At 40.5% G+C, this 16,359-nt stretch overlaps 1 protein-coding gene across 8 annotated transcripts in view; it reads right to left on the bottom strand.

Annotated features, from left to right (window-relative positions):
- LOC115767174 (phosphatase and actin regulator 4) overlaps window positions 1-16,359 on the bottom strand; it is a 94,161-nt gene that overhangs the window by 53,850 nt on the left and 23,952 nt on the right. For 6 of the 8 annotated variants that reach the window (XM_030711358.1, XM_030711361.1, XM_030711357.1 and 3 more), the window contains 3 exons: window positions 12,850-13,014; window positions 12,669-12,767; window positions 10,358-10,831 (listed from right to left, as the gene is read on the bottom strand). In XM_030711358.1, the coding sequence (XP_030567218.1) occupies window positions 10,358-10,831; window positions 12,669-12,767; window positions 12,850-13,014 (738 nt within the window). Of the gene's footprint in view, window positions 1-1,560; window positions 2,242-10,357; window positions 10,832-12,668; window positions 12,768-12,849; window positions 13,015-16,359 lie in introns of those variants that run through there. The other 2 variants (XM_030711364.1, XM_030711365.1) reach the window with 2 other exon arrangements.

A 16,359-nucleotide genomic window follows, 5' to 3' on the forward strand; every position in this document is an offset into this window, starting at 1 on the left:
TAGGCACAAGGCGGATGCTGCAAATTGCAATTGAATCAAACTAACTGCGAATGGATAGCGAGAGCGCGGGTTGGGGCATAGCGAGGGGTAGACAGCGGGCAAATACGCAAATGTGAAAGGTTAAGGGCTGCGTCATGCGTGCCACAACTGCAGTGTGGCTGGCTTTCAAGTGTGCCACATTTTGTGGCACATTGCGAGAACCATAGCGAGAAATTCTGACTGTAAAAAGTTAACGTGCAAATGCTACCGACATTCTCATTTCTTATTCTTATTTTAACTTAAATCGCAAATGTTATTTAATAGAAGAAAATAAAAAAAGTAAGAAAATGTAAGGTTACGAATCGAAGACATTTTAAAACTTAATCCAAAAACAAAATAGTAGAAGAAAACAAGCGAATATCCAGGATTTGTAAGAAAAACTTTATAAAAATCCAAGACCAATAGAAAATGTTTTTCAAAGAACATGTTCTGAGAAACCTACAGATTATATTTGAAATCCTTTAAAATTAATAAAACCTCATTATTTTCTATATAATTTATATAAATTATACCATTTAGAAAACCTGCTAGAAACCAACCTAAATTAACTCAAGAACATAAAAAAAAACAACTATAATAAACCTAAACGATATGTTAAAAGTTTTTTGTTTTTTTTTTTAATATTCAATAAAAGATTCTCTCAAAAACCTTAAATAATTTCAATAGCAATTAGTTTATATGTGCACTAAAATCGTGTTAAGGCCAAAAACCTTTTAAATGCACGATAAATAACAGGAATTTGAGTGTGAAAGCTTATGCATAGCTGTAAAGGGCCGCCATATCTTGGCAGCTTATTAAGCTCACATAACAAATCGCTAGAAAAGTGCAAAAGACAACAAAAAATCACTTTGCACTCAAAAGGCTGTCGAGCAATACACAAGCTGCCCACAAATACACATACACACGCACACATGCACTCAAAAATCCTTTAACGCGACAAGAAATGACGAAGACACACACGCAGCACGCGCACACACACACACACACAAACATATAAAAAGAAGAAATAAAGGCAAGGCAAATCTCATGCATTTTGCACACACAGATTTTACAGGGCAATAAAAAAGGCGGCGCTGCCCGCCGTCACGAAGCTGCGCTGCCATAAAACTGTTAACTAACAGTGCGATAGTTTGCCATAAAGAGAGAGAGAGAGAGAGAGAGCGTGGGAGCGAGAGAGAGAGAGAGCGAGCGCGGCTTGTCAGCACGTGCGCATGCACGCTGCTTTGTGACGTCGTTAATGACGTTTTGCAAGCGAAGAATGCGAAAATGCGTAGAAGGCAAAATGAAGGAAGCAGCCGCAGTCGCAGCGCTGCAGCGTAGCCGCTGCTGAACTGTTGCAAAGCTGAGGCGGCCTAATGAGCGGAAGGAAACGCGACGCCATAACATAAACGAGCAATGACAAATGATAGAGAGCGCGAGGGGGTGGGGGGGTAAAGAGAGAGAGTGCGGCGTGAGCGAAGCAATGGCTAACGATGCGCGTTTCATACACACACACACACGCACGCACACACATTTACATACCTTTGAAACAAGCACAACCCATGATGTAGCCCATCATCAGCGTGGCTTTGAGGTCGCTTTTAAGCTGCCCAACGTTCTGCTGCTGCTTATTGTTGTTGTTGTTTTTGTTGTTTTTGTTTTACTGTTAGTTTGCTTATTAAAGTTATTTTTAAGATTTCATCAGCTTGGTGCATCAATTAACGGCAGTTATGTGAATTCGAGTTGAGGGCGAGACGCAGAGAGAGAGAGCGAGGGAGAGGAAGCTAGTCCTGGCGCCGGCTCTCGTGTATTTGTTTTGTTTTTTTTTTACCGTTTTTATCGCTTGCGGCCTTATCACACAGTTCACGTTCACGCGTTTAACGGGCCAAGATGCAGGTTGTGCGTATGTTTGTTTGTTTGTATATACATATATGTATGTATTTGTGCGTTTGTATGGCCCCTTGAAACTTTTATTTATTTATTAATTGTTGATTGTGACGACAAAACTTTGATTTACACACGACTTTATCACATGTTCTACGGCTTCTTTATTTGCTGCTTCTGCTGCTTCTTCTTCTTCTTGGCTAATAAAGCATTTTCTATTTGATTCTTTTTATTATTGTTTATCACTTATTGCTGCAGATTCTCTCTTCTCTTCGCTCTTCGATGATTTCACTCGTTTATTTTGTTGTTAATATTTTTCTTTTGTGCGTTCAATTTCGCTTGTTTATAATTTTAAATTTATTAAACTGATTGTGCTGAGTTTGTTTTTGTTATTGTTATACTTTTTTTTATTTCGCCCATGATTCAATACGTAATTTATAATATCACAAAAAGATTCACTGACATGGGGCAAAAGGCAATTAAAATTTTGTGTTCTCAAGTTCATTTCAGAAATTCATCAGAAATTTCCTATATTTAAAAACGCTTTTCTTATGCATAATTGGACAGGTGACTAAGGCTTGTCTATTAATAGAGCCTGTACTCAAGCCGGAAAAAAAACGGGAGGAATGTACGAAGAAAATGCAGTTAACTTAAAAAGAGAACGTTGCATTTATTTGATATGGTTGAATGACATTAGCTTAAATGTACAACACGTGTCATTGATTGATTGATGATTAAGGCAAACGAACAGCTTTTGAAATGCATGAAAGCTCTAAAAAGCTCTGTCAGCTCGGAGAGCTGAAAGCTCTGTATGCTGAAAGCCCAATTGATTGACTGAAAAAGGAACTTGTTTTAAAAGCGCAAGTCAGTTAGTTTAATTGGTTTTAAGAGCATTGTCTAACGTTTAACGCTATAAACTTAATCAAACTGTTTTTAAATGTACCAGAAATAAGCTAGAAATGACAAAAAAGCTTCTGTTTCGAGCTTTAACAATGCTTGTAAATAAATAAAAACTTTGCTATAAAGTTTGAAGTTAAAAACTCAGAGAAACTGGTTTTGAAAGCTCATTAAAGCTTGAATGACAAAAAAACGTATATTCCGAGCTTTAATAGTGCTTAAAACTCTAAAAATGATTGCCTTATGCATATTCAAGCTTACTTAAGGTACAAATTTAACTCTAACAGCTCGACTTGATGATTTAATCCGACAAGCTTGCCCTGCATTTCAATAGATAGAAGTCTTGTATTATTCTTGAAGCTTAGATCATTATTTATAGCTCAAAAAAGAGGGCACTTGATGCACAGTCACTTACACACACACACATAGAGACACTAGCTCAGTCCCAAATCGTTGGCTGGGCTCATTTCACTTGTGGAATGACGAGCACATGCCGAGAAAACTGACACCAGCAGCAGAGCGACACTTGCACACATAACTGTCACACAACCTCCCAAACCAATTGATAAAGATTATAATCCAAAAGTCGACAAGACGCGCCTGGCACGACATGGAACCGGGTCGTATGAGTCGGATGAGACAGCTGCATTGATAGCTACGACAAAAGCAGCGAAAATTCAATAGAACATTTTAATTCAATGCGAAGCGACGAGATGAATCGAAATTTGAAATCGCTATCGAGACGGGAATCGGAATGGAAATGGGAGGCGTTTTGACAAAAGAAACTCAACAAACCGGAGAGCGAGAATACCGGAAGCTGCAGCGCGACAAATTTAGCAACAATTGTGCACAATTAAAAAATACGACAAAAGATAAAAAAATGAAAATGAAAATGATTTCGCGAGACTTTCGCATCAAGTATACGCCACCATAAAAGTGAACATCGATGCGAGAATTATAATTGATGGCCAGGCGAGCGATGCGCCCACCATACATATTCAAGAATTCCAGCTCCGGAACTCGTCTGTATGTTTCGGGCTCGACGATGGCCCCCGGCTGGAGGTCAGTAGCACAAGGCGAGGGAGCGATTGGCGGGGCGCTGCACAAGCTGTTGAGACATTGACATTGTCATTTTTCGACTTTTATGGCGTCTTAAAAATGTATCTCGAAAATATGAACGCAAAAAAAAAGCATGTGGGCAGCACAGTTTTTAATTGAGGCAAAACGAAACGAGAGCCGAGAAATGGGCAGAGCGAGAGAACACACATTAAATGAACAAGCTTAAATTCGATAGTCGACTAATGTATACCCTATAAAGAGATGCGCGGAATGTGATATAATATGTTTAGAGTTTCTTTTTGCAGCTGGCAGCTAAGGTTCTAAGATTGATATCTTAAGTGCAACGTTTACGAATATAGTATAAAGCAGAATTGAAAAGAAGTATGTAAAAGCTCAACAAATGATAAACCCTACCATATTCCAAATGAATACTATTAAATGCATTTGTAAAACGTTTAAGAATTGACGTACCAAAAAAGAATTGAAAGGAAATTGCAGAAGATTAGATGAGCTGCTATTAAAAGCGTTTCGTGCAACGTTTACGAATGTGAGTCAAAGAAGAATTGTAGAATTAGTAAACACTAGAGAGTTATCTTTTTAACTCTTAACTTATATGCGTTAATTTTAGCTAATATGCCTATTTTTTGTTTTTGCACAGAGTAGATTCGTGAAAAATGAAAAACACTTTGTGCCAGTCCGGAAATTCGGGCTGTGTTTACACAAAAACCGAACAACAACAATAAATCGAAATTCGAACATTGAGCAAAAATGCTAATTAATGAGCCGCAGCAAGAGGGAGGGGCAGGCAGGGACGGCAGTGAAAGGGATTTGGTTAAATGAAAACGCACGCTGAGCACAGCAAAAGCATTTGTTAAACAAATTAGACCCAAGAGAATGTGGTTGGGGGAGCAGGCGGTCAGGAAACTAGCCAGCTTGGCCAACTGACTCATTGGCAAGTGTCGTAGACGGAAATGTTCTAGGACACAGTACAGAACAGAACAGAAGAACAGAACAGAATAAAAAGAGGAAAACTGAAACAGAAGTGGCAACAACTCGAAACGGATGTCGTTTCGAGTTGATTACGAGCCAATGACATGCAAAGCTCGAGGAGTGGCACAGACAGACAAGGACCTGACCCGGGCAGGACAGGACCAGACCGGACCTTCCAGGACAGCAGCATATCTCTATCGGGCTATTGACTTCTCTAGCCCGGGCAACACGCCCTGCGAGGCAACAATTTAATTAGCAAATTAAATGCAAAATGCGCAGGTAACAAATCGATCCATAATCATAACAAACATATATGTATCAAACATGTACACACACGCACAGCTGTCTCCAGGTAGCCAACAATTTCGCCAAAAGCGCTCATTCATCATTTAAAGCTAAAATACTTGGTAAACAAATTGCAAAACAGCAACACGGCCAAAACGAGGCAACTCAACTTTAAAGGCAGCCAAACTGCCAGCTAATGATTGTTTATTTCTTCTCACTCTATTTTGTTTTGTTTTTTTCTGTTTTTTTCAATGATTCCTAATCGAAGCTTATCAATGACTGAAACTTTTTCTGGGCTGCCCTAATTGCCAGAGTGCCAGCTACTCACTGCTAATGACTAAGATCTTTGAGATTAGCCAAGCAGAAGCAGAACACAACAAAAAATAGGTATCTTATACCCTAGAAAATAAGCTGAGCAAGCTGCAGCTTTAAGAAATTAGTTTGATTTATATCATATACTAGGCACACTTATCTCAGCTTGTCTCAATTATAAAAAAGCTTATCTTAAATAGTCTTAACAGTCTTCCCTACAAATCACAGGGTATAAACATGAACCAAACTTGAAATAGCTATTTGTAGTTGTAGTAAATGAAAATTAAATTCTCAAAATTGACGAATCTTTTATTAACATTTTCATTCAGATAATTTGAAGCGAACAATTTTTTATATTTTTTTTTTTGACTAAATCTTTTATAAACCTTTACATTCGGAAAATATCTACGTGGAACTAGTTAATATACAATTAATATGTTTATTTTTGAGCCAAATTTTGTATACAATTTTTTCATTCGGAAAAATTCTAGACAAAAAATGTGAATATACACTTTATTTGTATTTTTTTAGCCCAAATTCTGGCAGGTTTTTTAAAAGAAATAATCGAATTTCATGTAACAGGATTCACACAGATTTTGTGAAATCCACTTTGACAATCGGAAAATGGGTGAGTTTTAGAAAAATCGCCCACGTCAACCTTATAGCCAGCCTTATGGCTACCGTCTTATAGGGTATCATTATTAAGTTGTTTGCAATCAAGACACACACAAGTACAAATACACACACACACACACACAGATAGATTACGTGAGTTTACAGTTCCACAGTTTTACACTCCGCTCTCTCCCCAATTGGAAAAAAAATAATAACACAACAGACTTCAGTTGGCTGGCACGTCTAATTGCATTATCTCAACTGTGGGCGTAGCACACTGACTCAATTAGGCATTATATATATATATATATATATATATATATATATACATATGCGCACAGGTATAATATCCGAGGAGTGCTTATCTGAGGTATGGCGTGTAGCAATTTATCTGAGCAGCTAATAAGATTTCGTTGGAGAAACGATGAAAGTAAAAATAGCATATCTTATTAGATTAGAATGCGACACGAGCGGAAATCAAAGTACAGAAAAAAACTAAAACTTAAACAGAATTCAAATGATGTGAATACACTTTGCTATTGTTAATCAAAGCTCAACTTGTCGAAGTCAGTTTCTCACTGCTTCGAGAATTCTCAAGTCTCAAAGATTCGAGTTTCAGAGCGTTATTCGGCGCACTTTGCAACACTGGATTGCTAACCTAGCACAACAAGCGCATTAAGAAGAAGAGCCATATCAGCTCGAATGCACTAAAAACAAACACAAACAGCAAAAGCAAAGAAATTCGTTTGTTATTATGATTAAAATGCAAAGGAAATACTGAAAATTACACAAACAAACACACACGTACACACATTCACATACACACACACAGACACTGCACTGGCATCTCCTCCAACAATGACGAAAGCAGAGCGAAAAGCGGAGCAAAGAGGTGCACGACCTCAGGATGCAGTGCGTCGATACGCGAGCAGCGACTGCGGGCAGCACACACACACACGCACACACTAGCAGAGCGTATGTCTGTGTTGCACCATTTTTGTTTAAAACAATTAAAAACAGTTTCAATTAATTATATATTTATTTATAAAAATTTAGCGAGCAAACAGCGCAACATTCTAGCGAAAAATTAGCCACAGTCTGCTGAGCTTTATTTTTTTCTTTCTTTGCTCATTTTTGCGTTTTGCTTTTTGGACAGCAAATACAAAACAAAGCCAGCGTGAGAGAGAGAGGGCGAGCGAGAGAAAGAGCGCAGGCAATGCCAGAGCGTGAGAGCGCGCGCCGCAACGCAACGAATAACAAAGTTAAAAGGCAACGCGCAGAAAGGATGCGGCAAGAGTAAATTTGGTATGTGAGTGTTTGTGTGTGTGTTTGTGTTTGTGTTTGCGCTTGTGAGAGCGAGCGAGAGAGCGCGCGGCGCCCAATGGTAGGCAACAATTTGATGCTTCCTCTTGCCACTTGCCCGCTGCGTATGCGTAATGTGAGAGGCGCAGGCGGCGAAAATCAGACCAAAAGTGGAATGACGGCAAATTAAAGTTCTTTTCGCTCGCTGCAGCAAACACACAAAACAACACGCCCCACACCCACTCCCCCCTAAAAAAGGAATGAAATAACACACCCTTCCCCCACACCGAACCGGATGCCAGGCTACCTACAACTTATATGCATACATTCACACACACCAACACACGCACACATATGCGAATTAAAAATGCCATTGCGTGCTTGCGTTCCCTCCCCCCCTTCAACATCACCCTTGAGCCTTGTCCCTCATTCCACGCCGCTCACTGTTGCATTTTACACAGAAATTCCTTTTACAGAAATATTTTGTTTGCGCTTTGTGCGACTTTCGTTAAAACCAAAACACAAGAACCCAACTTGCGGGACTTGTGCCGTTAGTCGAGCTGCTGGTTCGTGCTGTTTGTTTTTGTTCCGTTTCATTATTATTTTTGTTTTTTTTTTTTGTTTTTTTAGCAGCGCTTTATTTTTGTGGGCGGCGCTGTTGTTGACGCTGACAAAAGCTCAATTGTAATTGCATTTGTTTGCATTGCGCTGACAATGCAATTTTTTTTTCGCCCTAGTGGAAATAAGATCTTTAAGAGATATGTATAGAAAAACAAAAGTCAAATAGAACCAAATTGAAGTTTTACAAACAATTTTTTTAAACAGCAAATGAGGCCCTACAAAATGATAAACAATTAAAAGCACTTTCAAAAAGAAAAACTCGCAACCGGCAATATATAGGAAATAAAATGTGCCCACAGTCTTGTTAAATATGTGTTGCACCTCTCTAAACAGCTTCACCTTGAGATTATGCACAAGCAAAAGCGTCTGGCTAAATGACTTATAAAAATTGCAGCTATCAAATATTACATATTTTATAGTGTAAAATTGTTGTTGTCTTAGCGCACACACTGCGACACGAACACATACACAAACACACGCGCACACACACACACACACACGCACACACGCACACGTAGACGAGGCGAGAGACAGCGCGAGCGAGAGAGAGCGGTAGACACTTAAGCAAACATGTACAGTAAACACAATTATGAATATTTGTTATATTTATTTTTTTTTAATTGTGTATTTTTTTTTAATTATTTATTAATTTTATTTTTTTAGTTTTGTTCTAACGCGACGACAAAACACGCGCTGCTCTAGCGGGCTGCGTTTTAATGTTAACTGAACATAGGAAATGACAGAGCCGACAGCAGCGAAACGGTTTGCCATAAAAATGCGACGCCGTCCAGCTAGCCCCAAAAGGCAACAACAAAAACGACGCAGTAGCAAATGATAAAAAGTAACAGTGAGAAAGCGAGTCGCTCTCTCTCTCGCTCTCAGCGAAACAAGTGCAAAATAAACAAAGGCACAAAACGTGCGCGTTGCGAGAGAGCGACAACAATGACGGCGGCGAAGAGAGAGCGACGCGGCGAGCACATGCCGGCTGCTGCTGCTACTGCTGCTGCTGCAGTCGTCGTCGCAGCATCAAACGCAAAGCAAATACGAAGCGCAATGGCGCAAAGCTTCAGGCGCACTGAAATATCATTTCTAGATAGTCATCAAATATGTAGCCTGCTCATTATGAGCGGAGCGAGCGAGCGAGAGAGGAGCAGGTTGGGGATGGGGATAGCGAAGGAGCGTAGCATGCAAAAACTGCGGCGAGTCAAAATACATAAATGTCAAGAGCAAAAGCATCGCAAAAACATTGTTTGTTTACCGTTCAAATAGCCAGCAATGGACCTCACGCCAACCCATTCCCCTTACCCCTCCCTCAAGCAATTGTTTGTGTTTTGTTTAACAGTTTATCTGACTTTTTGGCAGACTGCCGCATATGCTGACTACAACAACAACCTTAGCTGTAGTCAAGAACAACGGCAAAACAAATACTTGAGACTTTGTGTGGGGCTTGTGGGGGGCCAATTGGGATTTAACTAGGCGTTAACTCGACTTAAATTGGCTTTATGCGCAGCTTATTTACGCTTAATGTTAATGCCTGTGTAATTCACTTTAAGCGGAACGCTTGAAAGTAGGCAACGATATTTATCGCTATTCGCCGCAACCCTAAAGTATGCAATGTTTGCGGAGAGGGAAATTCTATACGAGAGGCTAATTAGTGAACTTGTTTTTTGATGGATTTCAGTATTTTAGAAGAAAGCAAACGTTTGGCAATATAAAGAATACGGCGAAATAAGTACATATTTTATCAGTATTTAGTTATATTTTTTGTAAATTTGTCAAAGAACTTCTTGAAACTCATCATATTTCTGAAAACTTTTATTCGCCGACTATCTATTATATTGCCGAATTATGTTATAATATTGAAGAAATAATAATATCTCTTAATGTTCACATCTTTTCTGCAAATCCCCATAGAATCCTATCAAATCTCTTAACAAATTCTCCAATATTCTGGGAAGAGATACCGAAAAATCGTTCCCTTTGACTAACAAGGTGCATTGGAATAGGGAACTCTCCAAATAAAATCCCATTTTTATGCCATTTTTATCTGATCTGGATCAGAGCTAAGATCTGAATTACTTTCTAACTGTTTCCATTATAACAAATTCATCTAGTAAGTCAATAGCAAAACTTTAAACGGATGCTGTGCACATTAATTACACTCAACGTGCAACAATAAAATATTAACAAAGGAAAGAAACTCTTCGATTCTATGGAAAAACTTCCTCACAATTGTTTTCCATTGCCAATTACAGTGAACCATTTCCCGACAATAGGATCAAGTATACAAAGGGAGGAGTGCCCCCCCCCCCCCCCCCCCCCCCTCCTGCCATCACCCAAGTATTATATATAAAAGTAATTCGCAGAGACTTACCGTTATTATTGCTGATGGCGAATCGCTGCTGCAGCTGCGCTGCCAGCGCCTGATGATGCTGGGCGAGCGGTGTCAGCGGTGGCGCCGTCTGCTGCCCGACGCCCAGCTGCTGTGGTGCCGATTGTGAATGGGGCACGCCGCCGCTCAGCGAGGATGTGTCCGAGGCGCCATCGTTGCCGCCGCCGCCGCCGCCATTGGCAATGGAATTCTGTTGATTGAGGCTGGCGCCATTGAGCATGGAATTTGCATTGAACTGTTGCACGGATATCGAGTTGGGCACGCCCCCGCCTCCCGACTGCTGTTGCTGCTGCTGCTGGTGTTGTTGCTGTTGTTGTTGTGAGAGCAGCGAATTGCCGGCGCTGCCATAGGTCGTGGCATTAATGGAATTGTTGGCTTGATTTATGGAATTATTGTGGACGGCTGAGAGTAGAGAGCCATTCGCGCTGGCTCCACTATTGTAGTATGACTCCTCGCCTGCAAAGAGACGGAGAGAGACAGAGAGAGAGAAAGTGAGAGAGAGTATATGAGAGAGAGAGAGCTTGCAGTCATTCATAAATGCAGCGAGCTTTTGCGGAAAAGCTCTGTCATTCAGCTTGTACGGCCAAAGCTTTCACCAGCAACTTTCACCAGCAGCGCCATCTGTTGGCGAGCGGCGGTGAAAAGCTTGCCCTGGGCCAAGCAGCCACAACTTGAGGTAGGTTCGATTTATCAGAGTTTTTCCTTCTTTTTCCCCGCTACGATTTGCCATTCAGGTGGCGTGCGTTGTTCGGCGTTGTTTGGCTGCGACTCGGCGACGTCTCGCATTGACAATTAGCTGCCGTTGATTAATTACCATCGAGACGTCGCCGTCGACAGCGATTGGAGTGTATCCCGCTTTGAACATCTGCCCAGACAGACGGATATGTCACGGCTGAAGTGGAAGGAATCGAACACTGTGCCGCTCCCCCCGCCCCACTTTGATGTACAAACAATTTAGCAAAGTGGCAGCAAACCTGGCGTCAGCAGCTCGTGACTGAGCCAAGTCAACGTGCCTCGTCATTGGCTAAATCGTGCGTGGATTATGGCCAATTTCCGTTTGTTGACTCTGTCAGCAACGCGCACAAAGGCCAAAACTGAAAGCGAAAGATACATTTGTGTGCGCGCCTGCGGTCCGTTTGCTAAAGTTGGCCACAGTCTGCCGGCTTATAAAACTTTTGTGCCTTCTGCACAAAAACAGAAAGCCAATGGGAGGATTAGATGTGAGCTATATGACTAGCCTACAGCTCACAAATACACAAATACATATATGTATATATGTGTGTGTGTTTAGCTCTCAGTTTAAACTATGAAAAGTATCTCTGCGGGCGCAAAGCCTTTCAAAATGAAAGCTGAAAATCTAGCTAAGGAATTTTTATAAATAAAAAAATCTATTTCACTGCATAAATTGCTAACACGACTGCTACAATGAAGAGTTGTCGACGAGGAGATACCCTGTGCTTGAATGGAACACTCTGTACTTTGTCTGAATTCGTATTTCATAACACTTTTTCATAACCGTCTATCCTAAACAAAAGCTCACTTTGTCTGTCGCCTTATCTCTAGCGTTGACTCATTCACTTAATAAAAAGTGTGCAAATTTTTAAGCATGACATGAATTCATGAAAATCGCAGAGAAAGGTGACATTTACAAAAATTAATTGACAAGGGAAGAGTGAGAGGTGAAAAGAGAAGACAAGGGAAAGGTGAAAAGATTAGAGTAGGGGAAGTTGAGTGAGGAGAAAAAGGATAAGATAGAATGGACGAAAGTGAAGATGGGAAAATAAAAGGTGAAACAGAAAGATAAGGCGAAAGAGAAAAATAGGGTAGAGAAGGATAATCTAAGAGCAGAGATGCGATGAGTGAGAGGGAGACAGGTGAGAAATAGAGAGATAAGGAGAGAGAGAAAAAGAGAAAGCAATAAAAATAAAAGGAGAGAAAAGATAAGAAAGCAAAAACAGAGTAGAGAGGTGTGAGAGAGACAGAGGAGCACTGAAAGAGAAGACGCTAGTGATAAAGAGAGAAGGCGTGTGATGGAGACAGAGATTGAGATTGAGAACCAGATAGAAAGAGAGAGGAATGAAGAAAGAATGGAAGAGCGAGCGAAAGAGAGAGAGAGAGAGAGCGAGAGAGAGAGAGAGAGAGCGAGAGAGAGAGAGAGCGAGAGAGAGAGAGAGCGAGAGAGCGAGAGAGAGAGAGAGAGAGAGAGAGAGAGAGAGAGAGAGAGAGAGAGAGAGAGAGAAAAAGGTCGACTCTCTTGACTTGACCCGTACCCACAACCCTTTCTGTCACTTACCCGGCTCTGGTATATTGCCCAGCGGACTCTCCGGCAGCAGGATGCCCTTTTGCACTAACTCATCGCGATTGGCACGTACAGAAATCTTGCGCTCCAGTGCTGCAAAGTAAGTGTTGAATATTAAACTGACTGACCAACACAGAAAATGGAGCAAAAATCATTTGATAATGGGATAACTTACATTTGGAGGCGGCTTCGAATTTTTCGCTCTTCTTTTTTCGGCGCCATTTCCAGGGCTTGAAGAATCTGCCCAAAGCGCTCAGTTTGCTTTTGCGCTCCAGGGGCGGGGTGCGGGTGCCAGAGCCCAGGCTGTTTGTGCGTATGGCGGCGCCATTTTGTTTCTTGGCTGCAACAAGAGAGGAAAAAGAGGAAGAGATATAATAATTAGCGAAATTGTGTCAACGTCATGAAATTGTATTCGACAAAGGAAAAAAGATGTAAAAACGCTGCGCGGAAGCGGAAAAGCGACCGTCCAAAAATGGGGCGGCATGCCCCCCCGCCCGCCCCTTTACATAGTTTTGTGTAGCATGCGGCATGTTGCAGTTGCAACATTATTATAGTTGTTGTTGCTGCTGCTGCTGCTTCTCGGTTGAAAGCGAAAATTGCGAAAACAATTTCAGCTTCTCTGCATTATATTTTTTATGTAATCAACAACTGGATGATGATGTTCAACATCATTTGACAATTCAATTACAAATTCACAACGAGTTTTTCGCTTCAGCAACAACAATCAAAAGCAGAAGCAGAAGAAGAAAGCCTGCATACAAATTCTAAGCAAATTGTCTGCCATTAAGCGACATCGTTCGGCCTGCATATAAAATAGCCAATAGCCAGTTGAGTTTGGGCCAAATCTAATTGGCCAACAGGCCAAAGCAAGGCAAGGCAAGGCGCAGCAATGCTTAACTCCGTTTCGGTGGGAGTTGAGCTCCCATTTTAAGATTCCCCGAATCCCCCAACTATTTATAGTCTTAAATATTTGTGCCTCACTTGCCAATCGGCTAAAACACACAGAGCAGGGGCCCCTCTTCAAGACAGCTGAAAGAAGCACAAGGTATAAAAGAAAACAAGCAAGAGCAAGCTTCAGTCGGCAGTGCTTAACTAGAAGATACCCTGTACCTTGATGTATATGCCTTACAAAAAACTGCATACCAAATATGAAGTCTCTAGCACATATAATCCCCGAATTGTGCTAAATAAATCAATTCTCAACTTCGATATTTATCGATTGTGTGGAAAGAGTTATCGATAAATATGAAGACAAGCTCATTTCGTAAAAAATGTAGTAAAAATTAAAGTAACTAGCTTTTTTACAGGGTATAATAAAACAAAATTCCATCTGACATTTGCCACTCGTCGAGCTGTTGCAGCAGCTGTTTCTTGTTTGTTGTTGTTGACTCTGATGCTGCCTCAGATAAGCTGGGCACACACAAACACTTAAAACACACACCCACACTGTCTGTCACACACACACACACTCATCTGTTGGTATGGACAGCATTCAAGCGTTGAAATTAGGCTACCTACAAATAGCTGGAGGAGAATTCACACAGCAAAAAATAAAGAACGTAGAAGAGCATAAAAACATAAAAAATAGTTAAAAGCACAAAACAGAGGCTCACTCAACGAAGCTTAAATACTCTTTAAGAACCCTATCGTAAGACTGTCATATGAACTAATGCAAGTCAAATTCTCAAGAATAAATAAATGGTGGAATACCCTGTAGTAAGAATAAATAAATGGTGGAATACCCTGTAGTTAAATGTTTTTGTGTAACAAGCAAATAACCAATATTTCTGCTCTATTTTGAAATTCATTTATTTATTTCCTAATATATATATATTTGAGGAATATATATAAAACAGTAACGACAAGCTCTCAAGTATATAAGAAACGATATGGTATACAAAAGGTCTTTTGGATCCAAACAAATCATATAAATCAAGTCACGCCCCAAAACTGTCGATAGTTTAGTTTGTCCGATATCGATCAGCTATTCGATAGTTTTTGCGCACTATTTACTATCGAACCTGCTCCTATATATTTATGCTCCTAAGTACTTATATAAGGGTTAAGCAATCATAAGTCAAATGAAATATTTTGTTGTAGAACTACGAAATGAAAAAAGGCAGAAGTCAATAAGTATTGATTTTGCTCCCTTATCAACTATCGGTAGAGATAGAGATAGAGATAGAGATAGAGATAGAGATAGAGATAGAGATAGAGATAGAGATAGAGAGATAGAGATAGATAGAGATAGAAAGGAATGTTGACCTGGAATTCGAATTTATATAGCCAAACAGCTTTAAGAATTTCTTCAACTTTGCCTTGAACACACATTTCTTGATCTTCTTTATACATAGTTTAGCTCTGGAAACTTTGGCTATTTAATATTCATAAAATCATGTAAGTACACTCAACTTAAGCTGTTACACAACACTGTTCTCTGGTCACAAACTTTGTGACACTTTTGAGTTAAAGTTCGTATACTTTTAGAAGCACTCTGGGCGTCTCCTTGAAGCCGAAGTCTGTGAAGCCCTCACATAGAGTGTATTTACATAAATACCGCAAAATGTGGCAAATGGGCTAAGAACTATTTGGCTTCCTCCATGCCAGCGAGCCGGCAGCCGGCACCCTGCCGGACTGGGGCACGTTCGCTGTGAGCTGCTGCTGCTGCTGCTTCTGTTATAGGCCGCACTCTGTCAGCTGTCCCAATTGTGGTCAATTGTTGAAGCAGCTTTTCATGCTTGATTTGAGTTGCATAACGAGGGGCAGCGACAACGGGGCCGAGGTAGAGAATGTGTGTCAAGCGGGGCAGAGACTGAGAGAGACCATTGGAATTGTAGCTGTTGAATGTTGCACAGCCCGAAGGCGATGAAAAACCACAACGGAAACGTTGCCGCATTTTAAATGGCGCCAGAGAAATGAGCTTATTTAAAGTAAATGAAAATTCAAGCTGAGAATTTTCACAAACGCGTACAAAAAAAAAACTGAACAAAGCCAACGAAGCGCTGTCAGCTTCGCAGTCGACGTCGCCTTATTGTCGTTTTATTTTATTTATATTTTTACATATTTTGAGGCCTGTGCGAAGAAGAAACAGGTTTTTGCAGAGGGGAACCAGCGGCAACTGCTGTACGTTTCAATGGATGCAGCAGCGGGTTTTTTGGCCGTGTGGCACACACTGGCTACAGATTTGGCTTCTAAATAAGTGACAAGGGCGGCAACAACAACAACAACAACAGAAAACATCAACCAACAACAACAACAATTTTTTTTAATATTTTATGCGAACGCGTGGAAAACGAGTTTTCGCGAAAGTTGTTGTGGGTTCCATTGTTTGCGCTTGTTGTTGTGGTTGCTGTCTTTGCTGTTGTTGTGGTTGTTGTCTTTGTTTTTGTTGTTGTTGTGGCTCCACTGTGCTGCTATTCTCCCGCCTGAATACCTCCAGACCCATAACACATACAACTGACAACAACAAATACAATTTTTGCTTAAACATATTCTACAACAAATCATTTATAAGCACAACATAAATATGGGCAGGCGCTTAGCCAAAAAGAGTTGTATTCGAAAATAACAAATATAATCCCCAAACTAAATTCAGAAGATGCTAAACAAACAACCCAAAAGACTCAAAGTGCGCCTTTAAGCAACTTTAACTACGTCTTTCACAACGCATCGCATTTGACTTCAA

Source organism: Drosophila novamexicana, unplaced genomic scaffold, assembly GCF_003285875.2.
Source record: "Drosophila novamexicana strain 15010-1031.04,08,12 unplaced genomic scaffold, DnovRS2.1 tig00001340-arrow-arrow-pilon, whole genome shotgun sequence".
In the NCBI taxonomy this organism is placed as follows: domain Eukaryota; kingdom Metazoa; phylum Arthropoda; class Insecta; order Diptera; family Drosophilidae; genus Drosophila; species Drosophila novamexicana.